The 23,617-nt window shown below is 37.9% G+C and overlaps 1 protein-coding gene and 1 long non-coding RNA gene across 3 annotated transcripts; both read right to left on the bottom strand.

Moving 5' to 3' along the window:
• Positions 1–776: 776 nt before the first annotated feature.
• On the bottom strand, positions 777–3,389 carry LOC118433460. Its single transcript, XR_004833392.1, has 3 exons — positions 2,997–3,389; positions 2,820–2,896; positions 777–2,722 (listed from the first exon to the last, which is right to left on the bottom strand). It is a non-coding gene; the product is annotated as an uncharacterized LOC118433460 (long non-coding RNA).
• Positions 3,390–7,471: 4,082 nt separating this feature from the next.
• Positions 7,472–22,500, bottom strand: LOC110862286 (protein kinase C-binding protein NELL1). Of its 2 annotated transcripts, none has more exons than XM_022111467.2 (15): positions 22,394–22,500; positions 22,193–22,310; positions 21,049–21,150; positions 20,845–20,952; positions 20,635–20,787; positions 17,308–17,424; positions 17,108–17,234; positions 16,890–17,042; positions 16,704–16,802; positions 16,549–16,632; positions 16,028–16,126; positions 15,828–15,917; positions 12,346–12,435; positions 11,354–11,446; positions 7,472–11,282 (listed from the first exon to the last, which is right to left on the bottom strand). In XM_022111467.2, exons 3-15 carry the CDS (start codon positions 21,102–21,104, stop codon positions 11,106–11,108), a joined length of 1,446 nt encoding a protein of 481 aa, XP_021967159.2. In that variant the 5' UTR covers positions 21,105–21,150; positions 22,193–22,310; positions 22,394–22,500; the 3' UTR covers positions 7,472–11,105. The 2 variants fall into 2 exon arrangements, with proteins under 2 accessions (XP_021967159.2, XP_035701280.1); XM_035845387.1 differs by having other exon boundaries at positions 12,379–12,435.
• Positions 22,501–23,617: the final 1,117 nt, after the last annotated feature.

Below are 23,617 nucleotides of genomic sequence, written 5' to 3'. Positions count from 1 at the left end.
AGCTTTTCATTCGGTATGGGTTCAAATGGGCCCCGTCAGATTGACCCGCAAAAACTGGACATGCCCATAATGGCCAAGAGTGCAGCAAAACTAAGGAATTCTGTCGAACGCCCTGGGACAATTTCAACTTTAGTCTTTTTAAGAAGCGTTGCATACAATTTTACCATTTAGAGTTTATCATCTATTTTGTTTCGTTGACAGAGGCGATGTTTTTGTTTTTTGAATATTTGACTTGAATTTAATATGAAATAAAATACAGTAAATTTACTTATGTACATATATAACATTGCGTCAATATGACGTTGGGTCAATACGGCGTTGGGAAAATATGGGCGGGGTCATTTTTCGTAGGTCCGTCTGACGGGGTCCATTTGACACCCAATCTTTCATTCTATTTACAAAAACATCTGACCACTTAAAACTTTAAATTAATTTGTTACAAAAATTTTTAGATTAGTCTGGCAGTGTCTGGTTTGAGTTAATTCTCAACATATTCGGGGTGCTTTATCATACGAAGGTAATTAGGAAGCAGCAGCAAAATATGTATGTATGTAGGTCGGAATCGATAAGTCATTACAACTTTGCAGGGTTTCTAGAAAATCCTGCACATTTGTCTATGAAGTGAAACTTGTCAATGCAGGAAGATATTTAATGATTTGAACGTTTAGTCCTTTCTTAAAATGAAATAACTTTTAACACTTTCAACACGTTTAGATTGAAAGGGAAGTGAATTTAATTAGAAAAATGTTCCCAATTTACCCACATACCGCATAACTCTTATTAATTATTCTGTACCGAAACTCAGACTAATAAACTAAACCGCTAAACCATAACTCGTTGATTATGAAGAAAGAGTTGTTCTTCATGATATTGTATGTAATTTTAGATTAATTAAGTTCATTTGTAATTGCATTATTTGCTCTAATCGGTGGCAGGGCTGCGTACTTAATTACTTTTTGTACTTCATTACTTACTTAATTACCAAAAACAAAGTAATTGGTAATTGATTTCAATTATTGCAAAACAGTTTCAAAGCACATATTTAATACTGAAGTACATTTTGTATTGAAAGTAATTGAGTCGACGAATACTTAATTACCCACATACTCTAAGTACATCGTAATTGATTTCAATTACTTTTTCAATTACTTTCTAAAAAACTTAAATGAGCTGGATTCGTTTCTGACAATTAAGGAAATATTTCATTAGTACAATACACAGCTCCCATCATCTGCACCGGTTGAACACCTTTTCAATTAAGATAATTAATCTTATAGAATCAGTAGGACTATTATTTATCGGGCATGGTGTGGTGTTAGTGCTGGCAGTATTGGTTTACTTGACCGAGGATTATCTTAGAGTCGTCCGAATTTTAGTTTACCTTGGCAGGAAAAGTAGCGGGTTTCAAGGAAAATTATGGTCGAAAATAAAATCCGTAAAAAACGGAAGAAAATGTAAACCATGATTGGCACCATTTCCAAATGAGTTTAAGAACATGCATTTAAAAAACAGCTAGATAACGAAAATAAATCATGGTATATACAGTTGCACTGTAACGATTAGATGAAATACAGTAATGCAATAGACAATCCAAGCTCCTAAGCCCATTAGTATTTTGGAAAACACGAAGATGTTAATGGTTCATGAATTTGGGGCCAAATTTTCAAAATCTTCGATACGTTTCTTTCCATGGATTCGGCTGAGAATTTGTGTATTGAATCTCTGCATAAACTTTGTTTCTATAACCTTTCTTGACCTGGTCGACTTTGCCAAACTCCTCTTTTATTTCATAGAACTTTCCACACTCCACGAAAAATTTTAAGTCGACGGAGAAAAAATTTTCTTTCCAGATATCCGAAGCCGAAGAGTCCATTGGGCTTATGTCAGGTGATTTGACATGGGTTTCCTTATTCGAAATGATTTTTATCCGCAGTCTAGCCTGCAAGTCCTTCGCATAATCCTGGGTCAACTTTGTAGTACCAGATGACGCGACGTAATAATAAACGATCACCTTACAGGTCTCCTTGCCGGTTAGTTTTGGAACGTGGCGTTAAAAAAAGGGCTTCAAAACGAAGTAAACTTCGCAGTTTCCTTCACTTTTGGGGGTACTCTGAAATGTGGAAGGACCACACTACCTGATTTCACGCCAGCCGCCTTAATTTTTTTACAAACGTTCTCCTGTGTGGCATAGGTAATCTTCTCGAATTTTTTAGTAGTCTCTGGAGTAGTAAATTTTGCGTTGACCATTTTTATCTTGTAGGGAAAATAGTGCTTCGTCCAATGACACTAAAAAATCACTTTTCTGATTTGTCAAAAAAATTGTGTAAAAGTTTCTGCAGGTCAGGCGACGAGTGCCTGTTTGCATATCTGTCGGCTGATGAACTCGTATTTTCCTCCGTCGTGTCTTCCCTACACCTTTAATTGCTCGTTAAGCAGTCTTTCAAGACCCTTTCACTACACGGGAAAATTACCCTTGGGGTGGTGGATTGTATTTTGACCTCAGCAGGTCAATTTTCTTGAGCACAGTCGCAGATGATACTTTTCTGGCACGTCTTTGTAGTGGTGGTGGTTGTCCATTGGCACGAGCTTGCCGTCTTTGACCTTAGTTTTCAGTTCCATGTGTATTCCCCCTTTGGCAACTTGAAACCCCTAACTTTTGAAGCATCTAACGATAGCGCTACTTGGTGGTGGTTGGGATTGACTGCCCCTAAAACCCGTCGCCCTGCAAAACCAAAAACAGAATAAAAGGGTTGCCATAACAACCAAAGGGGGCTGGTTGTCTTGGCAACCATTAATTAATTAACCACACCCCAACTCACCAATCTGTAGTGGTGGAGGAGGAGGACGACTGCTACTTGGTGGGGGTGGGGATTGACTGCCCCTAAAACCCGTCGCCCTGCAAAACCAAAAAAAGAATACATAAAAGGGTTGCCATAACAACCAAACGGGGCTGGTTGTCATGGGAACCATTAATTAATTAACCAAATCCGACTCACCAAAAATTTGTATAGAGGGAAGAAGACGAAAATTTGTTTCTGGCTGGTGGTGGTACTGGCCGGCAGGTTATGATGATGATGATGATGAAATGAGCAGTTTGATTGATGCGCGACAGAGGGTGGACGAAGGAGAGAGAATCGGGGCAAGTCGAAGGAAGAGTGTGCGGGAGTCCAAAAAAGCACACAAATAAACAGACGTATGCTCTCAACTCTTTGTTCTGATAGTATTTTTGGCAGGCCTGGTATTCGCGTATTTCATCAGAATACTGTTGGGGAAAATTTCACGGGATTAATTCAACCAAAGAATTAGCAGTCGATACTCGAGTGCTCACACCAGCTTCTCAGCTTTTCTCAAAGGCGGTTTTAAATACTTTATGCAAGCAAGGGGCTTGTGGTTTAGTAGTAAACATTTATAATATACTATCCGTAACACACTCTTGCAAAATTTGTAAATCTCCTCAGCATCTCTATTAGGAACACACCTGTACATATTACTGCACAATATCCGAATAAAATAAATATTGTCAATATAGCCCCGTCCATACCAGACGCAGCTGTTTGTTGATTTGCATGCAAACGAACTGAGGCATGTCTAAATAAAAATGCTCTTTCTCTCTGCTCATCTTCAATTTTCCCATAAATTCCGGCGTCGAGAAAATTCAGATAATATTTTGGTACATTAGACCGTCTTGCTTTTAATGAGAAAGTAAATCCTTTACTAAAATGTCACCCTCCCGCCAAAATATCTCGATTTTCTGTGGTAAATGCAAATGTGTAAATCTTGCTTAGCTAAATGTCTACAAGTTCAACTAAGGCTATGGTTCATGCCAAAAAGATGGACCAAGTATAACTAATAACATTGAAAGGTTTTAAAATCTGTCACGCTGTCAATTCTTGATGAATTTTCAAAATTCCGGAAGTATTAGAAACTTTGAACCCTTTGGCGAAATATATAATTTTAAATTTTTGAAATTCGTTAACACCCACAAGTTGTCAAGGTCACAAAGTCAAAAAACAAGAATTCGTTTTCCATTTAGTTTTTTTAAGTAAACTTTACGATTCGAAGGGCGTTGGTGTAAATTCTTGGGGGCAATGCTCGAAATACTCAGGTCGTCATATTTGACGATGAGCTGGTGCCACTCCTTTACTTTGGGGTCCTTGGGGGTCTGGTCAAAGTCAATGTTAAGGAATTTAAATGGCAGAACATTATCATCCGTCGTGGTTTCCGAAATTAAAACGTCGCCATTACACGTAAACTTGATAATGGTACTCACCTAAACACTTGACCTTAGTTGTAAGCCTCATGGCGTCAAGGGGTGGGGCTATCGGCGCCTCTGCGAATTTTTCGTCATGCGCAAGCTTTAATAATTTGAGCTGGCATGACTGAATGATATTGCCCGACCCTGGGATATGTTTCCAATTGTTCTTGATTTTGAGACCAATTGGGATGATTCCAGCAGAACCTTTTTATTAATATAATCTCCTTCCTCAGTTCAGTCATCTTCAATTCTGTTTTTTCGAGTTTCTTCGAATCAGCATACCACCATGTCTTTTTGCAATGTTCTTGATATGCTTCCATCCTTGTGGTTCATAATTGGTAGTATTTTCATTTTTAAAAATATTTATTTTGCTCTCAAGCTTTCGGATCAACACTTGATCCCTCATCAGGAGATAAATTTTAGAATTATTTGAAAATGAACAATACTTTGGGTATGTGCAAGTTGTTATTTTGTAAATGATCACTGGCGACGAATCATTGGTTACATAAATCTTGAATGATTTTTGCCATGCTCAATACAGGAAAAACTGAATTATTACCAAGTAAACAAAGCTAAACAAAAATAAACAATTGGCAGCCCTAATTAGGTGTTTGATTTGCCATTCAATGTTTGCATATTTTGTCACTTGATATTATGGATAAAATGTATAAGTAACAGTTAGAATTTGTTACAGACTGATTGTTTAGAATTAATATTCCCCTGCTGTCAGATTTTTCCTCCTTCTACAAAAATATTTGCTGTTAAGGTTAGGCGCTCATTGCTCAAAAATATGACCTCATGTCTTCGTCTACCCCTTAAGAATTAATTTATCCATCGTTAGACATGCTATTTAGAAAGTATTTGAACTCTAGCGACAATATGGGCAACTCCCACTAATGTTTGCCCAACTCGGAATTAGTGATTAACTAGGGGCTACGTACATACAGTTACAGGATTAAGTTTGCGTACGAAAATATTCGTGCTTTTCAATCCGTTTCCATTCATTCATTTTCCGGTTTACGATGCCGAATTTTTTTGAATGCGTGCTGAATTTATCTGGAATACAAACACTATAACAAATATTCCAAAAAAATTTCCGGATTTAACGCTAGAATTTAATTTCTGCATGCAAATTCAAAGCCACGCGGAAAAAGTCTGCGTAGGATTAGGATAATTTTTAGTTTTGTCTTGGATAAATTTTTTTCGGTAGGCAGTTTTTTTATATAGTGCGGACTTGCGAAATAGTGAGACACTTTTTTTCTCGATGGTCAAATGTTTTGCTGGCGGGAAAATCTAGGAGAATTTTTTTAAATTGAAATCCCCTACATTTTTCTATACATTATTGAAATTTCAGAGCATTTCGATGGAAAACAAATTATCTACGAGAGTTCAAAGTCGGAAACTCGCGAAACGGATTTTCCACAAGTCCAAAAATTTGTCCGAGATGGTTTCCAAAACAAATTATCTGTGCTTCAAAAAAGAGAAACACGTCCCTGCAAAAATCAATTCCTACATGAAAAAGTATGGGGAATCCCAAAATGGAAACCTTGAGAAGCCGCCACGACCGCTCCCACAATTGCACCCGCTCGAATGTTGATATAACTGGAAATTCTGGTTTGAAAAAGTCACTGCAAATTTATGTCTGCTGCTGCTAAGGAATTGATGAAAAATAAAAATCATTTGCACGGCAATAAACTCCACAAGTTCGGAATTGCAGCACATGCAAGAATGTCCCAGGCTAAGCATTGTGAAAAGTAACAAAAATCCACGAATCACAGATTTCCCAAAGTGAACCGCATTTTGTTCCAAAAATTGTCCCGGTTAACGATGGGTCACACGTCTTTCATGACCCTCACAAAACTGAAGTTTTGCAAGTTTTGCATGCTAAATGTCGTTCTGCATTGAAAACTGGACACAAAGTTGGATTCACTTCGAAACTTCCGGAAATATGCCTCTTTTCCAAACATGGGACCAGTTTGGACAGCTTTTGACCCCACTCGGTATTGATGGCTGTATGACCTCCGAAACGTATTTCATGGAGTTTCTCATCGGTGATCTGATTTCCAACGAATAGAAGCATCATATAAAAGAAGAAGTGAGTTTCTAGCCTGACATTGTAACAATGTACTATGTAAACAAGATGTGCCGGGAAAATGAGAAAAATTCCTGTTTAGGATTGATGGAGGAAAATCCCTCAAGCGCCCCTAATCCCCGTCCAATCGAAACATTTTGGACCATTTGCAAGCAGGCGTATTCCGCACTATCCAAAACACTGCGGTATCCGGAGACCGCTGGATTGCAAACCAAGAAAAGGACAGGGAGAAAGAAAACCTTGACCCCACGAGTCGAGCCTAAGAATGCAGCGAAATTCATTTCCAAGTGCTCCAAAGGTGGTCGTACAGATTGCAAAAAAGTGTGTCAAGTCACTCGATCTTAGCACAATTTGAAAAATAAAAAATAAAAATTGTTGACATGGCCAACACATAGGACGAAGCCCAAGCTCAGCCAAGTGAACCATGCGAAAAGCCGCGTTTGCGTTTGCGGTTACGCGAAAGTATGTATTGAAGTCACCGTCATTCTGGTTATCCATGTTTTGGTCTGATGAGACAAAGGTGAACCTGTTTGGCTCCGGTGGACACCGCACAGTGTGGAAAAGACCAAAGGAAGCCCAAAAAACACCGGCCGACTTTAAGCACGGCAGCGGATCGGTCACGGTGTTGGGCTACTTTGGCCCTAAACGTGTAGGAGATTTAGCGTTTATTCAGGGAAATATGATTTGATTATCGCAAACGGGAATGTTGACAACAATCTTCTTGAATCTGGAAGAAAAGTTATACTGCCTAGTTGGACTACAACTCCACGCACCCAACCAGGGTTGTAAGGGAATTTTTTAAATGTAACACCATAAAAGTATTACAGTGGTGTCGTTTTCACCCTATTTGAAACCCATTAGAAATCTCTTGGATGTGTCGAGAAAGCAGTTGAAAAAAACAAACTTAAATGCAAGTCCGGGTCAAATACCCGAATCCGGGCGGATATGGAACAATTTGCACCCCAAAGTCATCCGAAATTGATTTCCTCGATACCAAACCGTCTTGAGCAAGTTATTAGTGGTGAGGGAAGTTAAAGTAAGGAGAAGAAGAAATAATAAGTTGTGTGTGTATGTGGATGGTTATATGACGATACTAATAAGATGTGAGTTAGCACCGGGACGAGTGAAAGTGGAAGTCTTTATTCCATGGTGGTCAAGACACAAGTCCCCGATCCACAGTGGGATCGGTGTAACTATACCTGGCTTCACTTTCTGGATCGGGGAAAGTGAAGCCGGGTTTACAATGTTATAGCACACATAATATTATTGATCGATTAGCCTAACGGCTCTTTCCTTAACAAGTTGACTTCCACTGTCAACTGCTTTTATCCAAATGAACAAAACTGTGCTGTATCCCATGTAACAGATGGTTTGCAAAAATACGAAATAAATACAATATATCGTAGTTGCTGTACAATTCAACTTTCTATTCAATATTGGTATTCATACAATGATGCAGGATATGTGTGATCCACCACTATAAAACTCGCTGCACTCGAGTTTACTTTGGAATCACAAGGTTGAATGGTACTGCATGAATCTTAAATATAATGGAAATGACTGAAAATAAAAGGTCGGGTAAATCCAGTAAATTCCATTCACTTGATTACAAAGCTTGGAAATTAACGACGATCAAATTCGTTTATGATTTCTTACTTCCAAACCCAAAGTGGAATCACAGAGCGAATTTTGGGCGTCGAGTACTCATCGGACAGGAGGGGGATATGTATATCTATGACTTATAATTTACGCAATATTGTTTTTTGAGGGGTCAATTGTTAAATTCAGGATTTGCGGCCTTTGAGGAATGCGTTTCGATTTCCATTGTGTTGTACATATGTATGTATATATCTTGGGGTGGGGGTTTACTTTGAGGGGTCAATTGTTAAATTCAGGATTTGCTGCCTTTGAGGAATGCGTTTCGATTTCCATTGTGTTGTACATATGTATGTATATATCTTGGGGTGGGGGTTTACTTTGAGGGGTCAATTGTTAAATTCAGGATTTGCGGCCTTTGAGGGATGCGTTTCGATTTCCATTGCGTTGTACATATGTATGTATATATTTTGGAGTGGGGGTTTACTTGGGGGGGCAATTGTTCAAACGGAAAATTTTCGGCTTGCGGAATACGTTTGGGTTTCAATTTCCGTTTGGTTGTACATAATTGTATATATTTTAGGGCGAGTTTTATTTTGAGGGTACAGTTTATAAAAATAGTGATTTAGGGAGATATATTGGGAGTTGGATTCATGAAAAGCGTGGGACTGAAAAATAAATCTCTGGGGAGCTTACGGGGGTGTGGTTTATGCGAAGTTTTCGAAGAATTTGTGGTCGACTTATTGACCTATGACTACTTGGGTTTCCTGCGAAGAATTTTTATCGGTGCCCCAAGTCTGGGCGATCGGTGGGACGGGCGCGGGGGAGGCCGTTATTATCTAACGTAGGATGAAGGCGATGCTTTATGTACTTTATTTTCTTATCATTGTGGGGAACCCGGGTATATGTAGGCTGTCCGTCCGTCTTCGACAGGAATCTGAGAGATAACTGTAAATATGAGGGCCCATAGTGCTATCAGACCTCTGCCGTGCATGGATATCCGATACTGAAGGATTACTTGGCAACGGACATCGTCAACTCGCGGCGCCACACGATTGACGAGTTGAGTAGCTCGAACTTGCTTTAATAACGTATGTATTTGACGCCATTTATGGGCGACGGAATTTTATGCTTAGATGACGTTCTCATTTCCAATCGTTGTAACGAAGTATTTGAAATTATTTCTGGTCGAAATGGATGAGGCGCTTAATGGAACAAAAGATTTCTCGTCGTGTAGGGGAAAGTTAGTGTGGAGGAAGCCGTTCCGTAGTGGTACGACGGAGTGGTAGTGTACAGAGGGCAACAAATATTTTATGAGTCTGAAATTTGGCTTCTATTATACTTTTTGCGGTGGGTTTGCGTGATGGCAGACGATCAATGGTGTCGTGAATGGTATTGTAAATCCGGGAGAAAGGAAATTGATCTGGTAATTGCATGTTGCAAAATTTATGCAGAGAGAAGCGGAGTGATGGCGAGTTTTGGAGATGCCCTTGAGCTCGAAATTCCGGGGCGATGAACGAACGTCTCGAGGCCGAGTCGTTGAAGCCGATCGATGAGTCTGGAATTTGTCAAATTGGTTCACTGCAGTAATTTGGAATATGGTGCCACATAGACGCGAAGATGGTAGGTGGAGAACGGGCGTGCATGTATGACGAATTTTGTGAGGGATTGGTGACCCATCCAGTGGGTGTGACGGGTGAGGCATGCAGAGGATGTTGACCTTTTTGTTTGGATTTTGGTGTTGGTATTGGTGGATTTTGTTCCTAAACGAGTTTGTGATGAAAATGGCGTATCGGGTGGGAGGGTGGACAGATTTTGCAAAATGTGAATTCTTCTTGCTTCTCCTTTTGGATTGTGGGTGCGGTTTATCGAGAATGTGATATCCTCGGACCATCCAGAGTCACCAGTTAAAGTAAGGAGAAGAAGAAATAATAAGTTGTGTGTGTATGTGGATGGTTGTATGACGATACTAATAAGATGTGAGTTAGCACCGGGACGAGTGAAAGTGGAAGTCTTTATTCCATGGTGGTCAAGACACAAGTCCCCGATCCACAGTGGGATCGGTGTAACTATACCTGGCTTCACTTTCTGGATCGGGGAAAGTGAAGCCGGGTTTACAATGTTATAGCACACATAATATTATTGATCGATTAGCCTAACGGGGATGACATTCAAATCACTAGGTTATTTTTTTATTTTTTTATAACTACGAAAATAATATTAATTGTAAATGGTACGCAGACTTTTTCCGCATTGATTTGTATTTGCATGTAGAAATTAAATTCTGGCGCCAAATCCGAAAATTTTTTCGGGACATTTGTTATAGTTTTTGTGTTCCAGATAAGTTCAGCACGCATTCAAAAAAATTCGGCATCGTAAACCGGAAAATGAAGGAATGGGAACGGATTGAAAAGCTGGAATATTTTCGTACGGAAACTTACTCCTCTAACTGTAGATTACATAGAAATTATACCATCGTCACCAAATAAATATATTTACCAAGTGTATAATAGTTTATTTAAAACATATCAAATGTGTATGACTCCTGTGCACTTAACTTTTACGTTCAATGTTATTACAATTTATATAAATCAATTATGATGATGATTAACATGAAGTTGTGATAATAACAGGAAATAATCGAATAAAATATGAATAAAATCCGTTATTTAAAACAAGTCACTATGAGAGGGCATGATTAAAGCGATCCATAACAATATATTAGTTCCAATTATATATTTGCGTGGCATCAACCCTCCCTCTCGGCGGACCTGTCTTTATATGAAATTTATACGAGATTTTTGCAAACATGTACATAAATCCACAAACAAACTTATGAATGACAAAATGTCGTCCCTCATTACATTTTGATATACCGGAGAAAGGTTTCAACCCATGTTGAACCTTTCTCATTAACAATAGTATTAAATCCAACCTACGCGTATAGTCCATAAAAAATTGCTTTGGGATATATGCAAATAAATGAAAAATTTAATAATCCTTTGATAGGTAGTGATTGATCCATAATTTAATTAAATATAAGCATAATTTTTAAGTTGAGTTTAATAAGAGAGTAGAGTTCAATTTGATAAATTCCTTGATTAAACAATTTCTATTCAGCAATTGTTCTCACACTAAGAATGCGGTGAACCAACAAGATGTTCAGCAGTCATATATAATTGTATCTGCCCCACCCCTACATCCCAGAACATCTTCGAGATTACGTGAACACTGACAAGTATTGATCCCTTGACAATCACGGAAACAACATGCCGGGGCCAGGGAAATAAAGGAGCACCCGTACGAGTTACTTCTGTCACAGTCAGAGTTCCTTTCACACTGCAAGAATATGGCGTTAATAAAAGTACTTATTACTTGTTCAATCTTGAAAAATATAGAGGTTTTCTTACTCCATAGGGATGCAAGCACTTGCTATCTCCACCTCTCGAACACAGCTTCCTGGACGATCCAGTGCAATCAGAACATTGACTTGTCTCCAAACACTAAAATTTAATGATTCGATGAGCATTATTAAATGATAATTACTATATTTATTATTTTATGTACAATGTATGGGACAAGATTCTTAGGTGTAAATATGTTAAGATGTAATATGCATGCATACTGTAATAATTTAATATGTTCAGCAGATGCGCAAAAGTAACTATCAACGCCATGCATACATATGTATACACATACATATTTGTAATCTTTCACAATTTTTGTATGAGATTATGTATGTGGGTGGTTTATGTATTTCCTGGGCATTTCATTGTTCCCGACAAAATTTATTATATAACATCAGGGTTGCATATTTCGCACCCAAAATATTTTATTGACCGTCCAAAATATTTTTTACCTCTGGGAAATGGGAAAAAGTGGAAAAAATTGGAAAAACTAGCACCACCTAGCGCTATTTGCATAAGAACTAACAAATTTCCCAATTTCCCCCGATTCCAACTGATTTAAGTGGGTGGTAAAAATTGAATTTTTCCCATTTTTTTCCATTGTCCTGAGGAAAATGGTTTATATCACTTGCTACCCTGCAAATGCTACAAGTGTCCCATTGGATGAACTTCACAGTCAAACGGTGACATCACCCAAAGAAAATAAACGAAGTAAAAAGAGAACTCACACAGCAGAAATAATTACAAGTGAGAAATACGTAAAATTACTACATGAAAAGCAAGATACATATTGTTCAAGATTCGCCTACACCGATTGAATCAATTATTTTCTAATTTCAAGATTATAAACAATTATTTGGTTTCAGCTCTGCGTACGTGCTCTCATTTACTTTTTACAGTTTAGCCTCAGCAAAGTTTGGGCGATATGGGAATAATTTGATAGGATTTAATCACATTGCTTCATTTAATCGGTTAGAATCATCATAACTACTTACCTGAATACAACGGCAAGTGTTTCCGGAACATACCTTGTACGGGGTACTTGTTGGGCAGGTATGGGAGGCACAGTCAGAGTCAGCCATACACTGCAATTAAAGGTTTATGAATTTGTTAAATCACTCAATTGACGGAAGCCTCAATTTAAGTAGCAATCCTAACACTTACGCCAAGTATGTACTTTCGTATAAGAAATATGTTACCCAACATGTAGATTGGTTTATTGGTTCCCCAAATTAATGTGTACTACGTACTACAGTTTTAAATAGTTATCTGTTTTTGTGTGCACATTATATTACTTTTGTGCATGACAAATGCACAAAATACTGTCAACCCAGTATTTATTAGTATACCCCACACATCTCCGCTTCAAATCATTATAGCTTCCTCATTCAAATTTTCATTATCATGAAAATTGTAATTTATGTCATAAATTTAGCACATTTTGACATACTAATTTAGACTCCACTTAAAACCATGGAACCATATATTTCTGCTCATTTCCGTGAGCCAAAATCATAAAAGAACCCCAAATGAGTATTCGTACCCATTGCTTAAATTAAGTTTCAAAGATTAATTATGGTGTCTTTCGTAACAATTTGGTTTGTTTATGAAAAGGCAAGTTTATTAATCTCAAATATACTTCAATGTTATTGAAATGCACTCACTATTATACATACCTGGAAAATTTGATTTGGCGAAACCGAGAGAATAATGCCATGCAGAATGACAACAAAGAATTTGTCTCCTGTCGAAAGGACTTGGATACAAGAAATACGGGAGAAAACTGACTTCGGCCCATCGACCATTCAGTTTGTGGTACAAAAATCAAAAAGACAGGTACGATTGGAAATTTGCAACAATCCGGACGGAGAAAGTCGACGTCACGACGAGCTGAGCGGTCCATCAAACAAGCATTCCCCGGAACCGGATAGGATTCTGCGCCCCAAACCACTTCTGATGACCAATTATGGAGTTCACATTTCAGGTCAAACAGTTATGAACCGAATCAATCCAGCTGGGTTTTAAGCTCAAATCGCAAGATGGAAGCCATGTATTTCTAAACGAATGAATACAAGAGATCATAACGGGCCAAGAATGATGCAACGTGGACTCAAACCAACTCGAAAAAAGTTCACCGGGCTGATGGGAGCAAATTCTGCTTATTTAGAACGGCTGGGATGGTCAAAGTCTGTGTGCAGGCACCCGACACCCACAAAAGAAAATTCCCTCGCCCCAATGTAAAATACGATGGAAGGTCGATTATGGGTTTTGGTTCACTGTCTTGTGCAGGTGTTGGAAACTTGATCATAGTCGATGAATCTTGACCAAACTGGTGTACATAAGGATTTTAAAAGAAAATATGGACTTGTAAGGAAGTTTGTCTTACCACAAAGCAACGCCCCGAAGTACATGGCCAACTTGACCATGGAATTCTTGGCCAAAGAGAAAACAAAACTTCTTCCGGGGGTTGAAACGTTTCCAGATATAAATCCGATTGGGAATTTATGGTTCGAACTGGAAAAAAGTGATCAGCAGGAGTACATCTTTGAGGATACTACCGAAGGGAGGAACGGGAGAATATCGTCTGAAAATGTGACGAAACAAACTTGTGGAATTGATGAAGAGACTTGATTTCTGCCATTATTGCATCCAACGGAGCGTCAACCAAGTATTGGAAAAATGTTAAAATTCGATGATTTCCTTGCCTTTATGCCTAAAGGTACGAACCCAAACGGCCAACACATCCTACGACGTCCTAAAGGGATCCTTACGATCTCCTAATGTCCGCCAAAATGATGTCTTTTGGACGTTCCAATGTTATATAAGATAGTAGACGTCCAAAAGACATCATTTTGGCGGACATTGGGAGATCGTAAGGATCCCTTTAGGACGTCGTAGGATGTGTTGGCCGTTTGGGAATAAGTTTTTGATGTTAATTTCATAAATTGACGGAAAATTTCAAATAACTTAAAAAGTTATAAATTGAAGAAAATATCTTTTCTAAATTGGAATTGTGCATTAAATGTGCAGTAGAAACTACAACTTTTTTAACAATTAAAGATGTGTATGGACCCAAGAAACGAAAGCCCGGCTCGGCCCAGCCCGACTTTTCAAGTATGAGCAAAAGCCTGACCCGGCTTTTCAGGCTTTATTGAGAGCCCGGCCCGGCCCGACCCGACTTTATAACTGCATATTGGTCCTCAGCATCCTCGGATCTGAATCCACTGGACCATGAAATATGGACTAAACTTCAGGAGAAGGTCTGTTCTAAGCCCCATGAAAGTGTCGAGGACCTAAAAAATCTACTCTGGGAATAGGACGAGTTGTCGATGGATGGCATGCGTAATTCCATTGCGGCTTGGCGTTCTCGTCTGCAGCAATGCATTGACGCAGGGGGAGGAGATTTTGAAGCCTGATACATGTTTTCTATTCGAAATTTAACTGGCTTCTCAATGGCGGGAAAATAAATATCAAATTCCTGACAACCATAAACTTATGACCATTTATTTTACTAACACTATATATGGACCGACTATGTATATAACATCATTCTATATGTTTTGCGGTAAAATAATTTTTGTGCGTTTTGTGTTACCCGGATTTTTTACACCTGTTTTTACCACTTTAAAAATTTTTGTGCAGTAATTTCAAGCAGGTGTTCTAGAGCAGTTAATCGGCTCCAAAGATATTTGTTTTAAATTTAATTACTGACGATTTTATGAAAATAGGGGAGACTTTTGCCGTTGTCACCCGAGGACATTGCTGGGTGATTAAATAATCGTGAGTATGTACTGATAATAGAAAATTCATATGATCTAAACTGCCTCTGCTGACAATCTAAACGAAAATCAAATTTGTTTAAATGTTTAATCACCAAATTAATCGTGATTAATTAATCCGCAATCCTTAATCCACACAACTCGCAAAACGCCTGTTTGATCCAGAAAAAATTAACTACGAGGAAATTTATTTTGTCAAATTTAATCTTAATAACCAAATCCGGATTAATTAATCTTTAATCCTTAATCCCGACCGCAAAACTGTTTAATCAGACAGCTCGGCCCGTGGAAAATGGTGATCCAAATTGAGGAGAAATAAAATACTTCCTCAGTAGCATAAAATTTTATAAATTCCGTTAACGCTTTCGGATTTTACATTCCCATGAAGCTGGATAATTATAATGACGCCTATTTATTGCTGGAGTACACGTATTTATGTAATAAATATCAAATCCACGTGTTCCACCAATCCAAAGTCAGTTAATCATAAGTTTTCAGATTGACATCTGTGCATACATACATATGTAAATAAGATAGACACATGGAATTACAAATATGTAAATACTTAAAGCAGTGTAAGAAGGACGCATAGTGACATAACCGTTTAAATTAAAGCGCCCTAGAACCATGGACTTGGTGTGCTAATGACATAATTTTGTGCGTGCGCAAATGAGAATTACATAATGACAGTTATTTACCTGCAAGCACTCGCAATGGTGGTTGATACATTTTTTGTACGGCGTATTTGCTGAACAGTTTGCCCGAAAACAGTCAAGGTCTGCATTGCACTAAAAATACAATTTTGTAAATATATTTTTAAATCGCCATAAAAATGTTTCTACTTTTTTTAACCATGCAGAAACGTGTGATCGACTTGAAAGTACAGTATAGAACATACCTCCAAACGACAGGGCGAGCACACACGATCTACTGAGCACCAGCTTCGCCTACCAGGAGGACATTTTCGGTGAGCTGTGCACTCTTCATTAGATTGACACTGGGAGTAATATTACTAATCATTTCACTTAAGAAAATAGTTCACGGAATGGTTACTCGCAGATTCCATCTGGAATTTTATTGCTGAAGGACATAGTTGAACAAAAAAGTAAAATAAAATACTTGGATTCACTGGGCATAATCACGCGAGCCGCGCCTTTCCAAAGTAGAAAGAACACTGAAATATCCGGTGCGGAATGTGCGAGTAGACCATGAATCGAAAAAATTTACAAACTAAATCCGTTTAACAAAGTCTATCAGATACAAAAATCTTGGGGGAATCTGCGAGTCTCCATGTACCAAACCCTTCTAGTTAATCTCATAATATTCAAGTATAGTTATTTTTGTTATAGTTGGTATTCAGTTAAGTGTTTAATTATAATGCGTGAAGCGGAATTGCCAAGTATTTATCACCAATCGTACCATAGTCTCGCAAGAACAACTACCATCCCAATTACAACGGGCTATCTTAGAACCGCTACATGTGCAGTCTGAAGCATCTGAGCACTGTAAGCAAAAATCGTGAAATTAGTAAATTATTTTTTTGGCATTTATGAATCTGCAGCCTACTCACAAACCTCTTTATGACACATACACGTGGTGTTTATACATTCTATATGCATTCCTGTATCGCAAGTCGCTTGTGTTCCATCATCACAATCGGAGGTGTAGTAACACTATGTGAATGAAAATAGCATAGCATTATCCCTATTAAATAAGTTCTAATCATTGTACAAGTTGAACTTTTAATATAATTTGCTTACCCCTGGAGCACAATTACATTCTTCCCGATTTCTATCAGCCCTACAAAGCCTGGGAATTCGAGATTGGTTATCTGAGCAATACCTGTGATACGTTGCAAAACTTGCGCCACTGAACATTGCGAAAGGGCATAATTCTGTCCCGTTTGTTGTGCACTTTTATAGAGTTAATCAATTTTATAGAGTTAATGAATTTTTTTAATCTTGTAGTGTTGACTCACATAATTATCGTCAATGCAGACGCATTCCGATCCAAGCTTTTTGAGAATACAACTTGCCGTCTTTCCTACCGGACAGGACATACTGCAGTCATTCGTATTCCGACACTTATAAATTCGACAAAAGTAGCTAGACAATTTGATGAAGGGTTTTTCACCACAAGATTTTCATATGTAGAAATAAGTCATTCTAGGAAGGTTACCTTATTCCTAGCACATTGACAGTTATTCGATGTAAAGTTGCAAAATGGTTTGTCAGTAGGGTACAAGAAACTTGAGCACGACAAACTTGAGCGTTGGCAACCAGCTTCTGTTGCGCACTGAAATTGTAATTAAAAATGTGGATGTAAAACGTACTTTAGAAGGTAACAAGCAAAACGCAATGATGGCATTCATAACAATGTACAATGGTTGCTATCCACATGGAGCCCACTACTCTCAAATTTGGTCAAACAAGGAACCAAAGTCTAGGTCTATCCAGTTATCCAACGAGTTAGAGATCGGCGACAATACTAGCACCGTTTACAATACATCACTAATTGAACAAACTGAAGGAGTTTCCGCCTCAAATTCATATACCATCAAGTTGCGACGATACTTGTGACGAGAGAAGGACCTCAAAGCCTCGACAAGCAGACTCATTCGAAGGTTCTAGCTTTCCTCGACCCTTGGTGAAATGTATCATCCTAGAAAGCCATTTCGTTTTTAACACTTACATATATTTATTGCCTAAAGGATTTCAGATTCTGACAATTTTACATACAGTAGAAAATCAGTAGATAGATGAATTTTGAAATTTTGCAAAATTTTACCTACAATTCCAAATTTTGCAATTAAAAAAATGAGTAAGTTTTAAAAATTTTTGTAGAATTTTGAAAATTTTCTATTCTGTTTTTTGTAAAATGTTCAAAATTTTGAAATTCAAAGATTTAAAAAATTGGGCAAAATTTAGAGAACGTTTTTCAGGCAGGAAGTTTCTGATAAAGATGACGAGGAAGGCTAGAACGGTCGACCGGCAAGCCCTGCTTTGATTCGCTCGAAGGTACTTTGCTCGTCACAAATATCGTTATTTGACTAAAAGTAAAATTGACATGAAAGTTCCTTTAGGTCGTTGAATCAGTAATATTTTGTGAATATTTGGGTATTTTGTTAGCGCCCATTTCGCTTGACACCTCGGATAGCTCCCTTGTAAGTGGGGGTAAGGATAACTCAAACGTATATTTCGCTGAATTTGTTCTAATTAGCATTTTGAAAACCTGACAGCCTTCAGCACTCTTAGGTCTTATTGAAAGGGAACTGACTTTTTGGGCAACACGCTGGACCGTGACGAATAACTAGATACATAAAGAGTGTATCAAAAGTTCGCAAACCGTTTACCTAAAAAAGTTTGAAAGCTTGCTATTAAAAAACTGTAAAAGTTACGAAGCCGATTTTTTTACCAGACATACCTCAGTATTTGGTCTTTCGACCATTGACTTCAATCATGTCCTCAACTCTTTGTTTTAGACTTTGAGCTAATTTTTCAAAAGTAGAAATTGCTATAGAATTTCACTTCTCTCGAACTTTTGTTATTTACTCATCACTTCCCTTTGGCTCTGGATCGTTATATATCTCCTCCTCAGGTATTTACTATGTGTTCCCCAAAAAACACAAATCTAGATTTTTATCGGGCCACACCCATTCGCCTGAGAAGATTAAAGTTCCTTGCTGTAATATCAGCATGTGGTTTTTTTTATCTGAGCTGTACCGTCACGCTAGTTAGAAAATAATTTTTCTCTCATTCGGAAATACAACCCTGATCATTAAGCTGTCAAACTAAGTAGGTCACATTGCGGTCATATATCCTGACCTTTCCATAATATCCAGAGGTGTCACAACACGAGCTCAAAACACCTGGTAGCATAACTTTGAACATAAAATCCAGGACACACAGTAATGTGAGGTCAGATTTTTTTTGCGGTTCTTTACCGTCAATTTTATCGGTATCAGTAATGATACAAATTCATCCGAAATTCATCAGGCTTAAGGATACGGCGATCCAATTTTCGACCTTGTCAAATTCCTGGTTTTCAGCAGCATTTCCGCACATTGAAGAGGAAAATCAGGATTTATTTGGGATAAGTGATTTTTGTTGATCCCTGGACAAGTCATTTCATCAAATTCTGCCGACATAACCATTTTTGATAACCGGATGGACTGGTAATGCTCAATTTTAGCCTTAAGCTTTTCGGAGTTTTTCACTTCTATGTTCAAATTGGCACTTAATTTCCAGTTTCCGAGCAAAATGTAAGATTTTTACTTGATTTCATAACAGATTGTACCCTTGTGGTTTATTCAGGTACCCTGTTTCCCTTGACAAAATTTCTATTCTTCCAGTTCCGAGCAGTTGACCGTGAACATTCCAATTTCTCTGCAATTTTTTTCACCTTGAATGTCTGTTCATCCGAAGTTTGTATCTTAAGTCGAGGATGCTTATGACTAAGATATATCTTAGTTCTATGCGTGGTAAAAATTTCACTTCAAAACCTCTACTGGCTCAATAATTATAACTGATTTTGTCTCGGACTCGCCCCTAAAAATCGATGTTTGCGAACTTTTGATACACCCTTTACATAGGATGGGAGCTGGTGAGAGGTACCAAACCTAAGGGGAAAATCTGTTTCGCATCCATGTCATAGAATTAAATATAAAAAAATTCAAGCAAATAAAATTCTGGGTTCAAGGATATGTGTGACGTAGTAATTTTTTGACATATGTAATCACCCCCCCCCCTTCAGAAATGGTGAAAGGAATTTGGGAAAAATGAGAAATCCAACACACACTCGGCGAAACAAGAATTAGACCTATACATCCATTCGGTTTTTTAATTCCCCCTTGAATACAAACATTTTGATCCATTCAAAGTTTCAAAATTTGAAAATTCGCGGGTTTCTGCCCAACACAAAAATCACTGAAAAAATCACGATTCCAGTCATTTACAGGTTGACAATCAGATGCCAGAATATTCTCCAAAGTAAGAGAAACATTCTCAGCTTTTGTTATCCGGGTGCAAAGGGCGAAGGCACCAAATAACTGGAACCGTGACTTTTTTTGGGGTCAGAGTTTCTGAAGGAGTGGCGTATTAGGGCAAGGGCCGTAACAGTCAGTCAAAAATGAGATGCGAAATGTCACATTTTCGCTCGAAATTCAAAACTTTAGCTTATCAGAAATCAGAATTCATGATAAAATGGTTGAAAACGGATGAAATCCGCTCGAAAATTTCCGTACCATATGAGGCGAATCTCATACGGCAATGTCGTAAGAGTGGTGGTGGTTATATCCTCTGGATACCCAAAAAATCAATTTTTTTTCGCTCTCTCGCTCGCTGAATATGGAAAGTAGAATTATGTAACATTTCGCTTGGTATCTCTCCAGTCAGTTAAATATTTGTTTAAGTGCATCAGTAAAAAATTACTCTCTATTTATGTGCAAGATATTCTTTTCCAACCACGCTGCCCAAATATATATAAACAATAAACTGTTTCACTCACCGCTTGAGAACAGATGCACTCTTCTCTATATCTGTCAGCTCGACATAGCCTTGCAACTTGTGATCCGTCCTGACTGCAATTCCTGTCATAATTTGCAACACTGTTGCGAGGAAATTTGTCTTGCGGGCATTCTCGGTCATTACTTGGAGAGCACTAGTCAATATAAAGCAAATAAGCTTGATTTATTTCATAGAGTTGCTGTTGGCTTACGTAATTAGCATTAATACAGACGCACTGTGTCCCCTCCCTCTTGAGAATACAATTAGGAGTTTCCCCATCCGGACAATACATCCAGTTACAGCCAGCCGTATCTTGACACTGTTGGAAACCAAAAAAACTGTAGTCAATTAAAAAATCTATTTTGACCATATTAATGTTCCTGATAGTCAATAGTCTTAGGATTAGTGTGATCACCTGGTTTGTAACGCACTGACAACAGTGCGACGTTCTATTACACAAGGGCCCGCCATTCGGGCACGAAAAGTTTTCACTCCCGCAACCGCCACGAGGGGGGCACTGAAATTTAAACGTATGCATTTATATTATTCGTCCAAAGGGTGTCAAAGTTTTTCTTGGGTCAGGCTAGCTAACCATGACTACACATATATTGTTCCAGACGCCTGGTAACGGCGAAACCTAAGTATACGTTTAGACATCGCTTCGTAAAACGGGGGACAAGAATCTGGCGACTAATGGTGTCAAAAGCAATAGGTGAGATCTTGTTGAAGAGATTTCATATTCCGGTCAAATAAATTGGCTTGAGAATCCTCTCATAATCCATTTAAAATCCTTCCTAAACTTTCAAACTACATGTAATTTGGTCACAGGTAATACAGAAATGTAATGAATAGAATTATGACCAAGTGGCCTCGCCTAAGTTTGTTTTTAAAAGAAGGTTTTACCTTTCATATTTGTGCTATGCACTAAAAATGTGCTGGCTTAAAAGTAAATAAGAAAATTGTAAGGTCACGCAACAATCTAGACACATCCCAAAGCCCGCTCATTCGAAATATATTTACACTGAGATCCTTGTCTTGTCACGATTTATCTACTAATTTATTTAATTTGTTGAAATTGTACAGTTGCAAAGTTGAGAATTATGAAAAAGGTTAAAATGCTTTAAGTTTAGTTAGACTGAATTGCATACATACATATATGAATTGTGACAAAATTACACCTAAAATAATACATTTTTGACACTAAACCGTGCAGCATAAAAAGTATGTAATATCCCGTAAGCCCTGGGGGTTGAAATCAGAAATTAAAAAACATATGTACATGAAGAAACTATCTACCAAAAATTACTGCTTGTTGATTCATATTTCTTTAAATTTCCTTTCTTTAAATTTCCACCCACCATTCGTTTCGAGACAAACTGCCATATAACCCACACGTATAAAATTAATTCCCCCACCAGAAAATAGAAATATGATGGAGAAAACCACATCATGAAATGACATATTTCCGACTTAAAAATGCCTTTCATTAAAAAATTATACTAGAAATTAGAAACATATCTTCTAAATATTTCCATGCTCAGCAAAGAAAAAAATCTCACCCTGTCTGGATCGCCCACCACACAGGTAGTCGACTGGGTAGTCGATTGAGCCTGGCACACCGACCAGCTAAACCCCAAGAAACTCACCCCCAGTAAAATAACGACGTGGAGTAATTTCCTGTGAAATAAAGTTTAATATTTAGACCCAAAAAAGTTGACAGGGAAAATGCCAAAATATGAAAATAAGCTAGGTTTTATTACATTTTAAATCCAACCTCAAACCCAAAAATCACTTTAGCAGAGAAATGTCCTCCTTAGTCGATTGTCTTTGTCTTGACTGAGCTTCTTTCTGGAAAGGAGTGGTATTTTATTACACAAAAGTACACATTTCGCAACTCTTTTGCGCAAGATGAATGTATGTATTTATGTATATATACGTACGTAGCCAGCATTTTATATAAATACAGGATGAGACACGGTACACAAAATTGTACAATTAAAATAGCATACACGTTTTGATATAATACGTACATTTAGAATACAAATGGATCAATGTGTTCGTCTGCATTTGGCAAGTTGCACAATACGACGAAAAGTTTGAGTTAAGAGAAATTAATCTCTCTTAACCCCCAGGTCACCAGACGAAAGAATAAAAATGAGGCATTCCTATACAGCCATCAATAGAAACTGTATGTACAGGCAATAAATTGAAGCTATACACAGATGTTGATAGGTATGTACGTGTGCAATATCTACATATGTATGTATGTGTGTCTGTACATACGTACATTCGGTCAGGCTTAGGAGGGGGGGACCTCTACCCCTCGCCACCAGATTTTGATCCCCTTTGGATATGTGGTAGGGCCCCATGAGTCTACCAAAACCCTGAAGTGGTTTTATTCCATGGCCCCATTTGCGTCCGCCACACTCCCACAAAGGCTTGAAAAACACTAAAAAAGCCCTGTTTTCGTTCGTAAAAACCTTCACCAAAAATCCAATTTTCATCCGACTTTGAAATTTTTTGCATTACAATAGTCCCAGATAGTTGCTCTATCATACCCGATATCAAACTCAACTTTGTAAAAATTTTGATTTTTTCGAAGACATACCCTTGGTCAGGAAATTTTGGAAAATATTAAAAAATTTAAAACAGCCGAGTTTGATATCGGATATGATAAAGCAACTATTTCGGATCACAATAGTGCAAGAAATTTTAAAATTCAAGCAAAATTGGATTTTTGGCGAGCCTTTGAAAATGTTGATTTTTCTATATCTTTCCCCTTTGAGGGGGTGCGGCAAATGGGGCCATGGAATAAAACCACTTCAGGGTTTTGGTAGACTCATGGGGAACTACCACATATCTAAAGGAGATCAAAATCTGGTGGTGAGGGGTAGAGGTCCCCTCCTCCTTAGTTCAATAAGTATTTACTTAAATGTTATTCTGTTTTGAGTACTGAACTGGATGCAAGGTTCGATTCAAACTAA

Source organism: Folsomia candida, unplaced genomic scaffold (assembly GCF_002217175.1).
Source record: "Folsomia candida strain VU population unplaced genomic scaffold, ASM221717v1 Fcan01_Sc053, whole genome shotgun sequence".
In the NCBI taxonomy this organism is placed as follows: domain Eukaryota; kingdom Metazoa; phylum Arthropoda; class Collembola; order Entomobryomorpha; family Isotomidae; genus Folsomia; species Folsomia candida.
Note: the sequence above shows the minus strand (reverse complement) of the source record. Positions and strands in the feature narration are given on the sequence as shown.

Coding starts and splice junctions, on each gene's coding strand:
- LOC110862286 (XM_022111467.2), bottom strand. CDS start 21,104: ATGGCGGGCCCTTGTGTAATAGAACGTCGCACTGTTGTCAGTGCGTTA. Junction 16,803..16,889: donor AATGTAATTGTGCTCCAGGG/GTAAGCAAATTA, acceptor TCATTCACATAG/TGTTACTACACCTCCGATTG. Junction 15,918..16,027: donor GCTCGCCCTGTCGTTTGGAG/GTATGTTCTATA, acceptor TTGTATTTTTAG/TGCAATGCAGACCTTGACTG.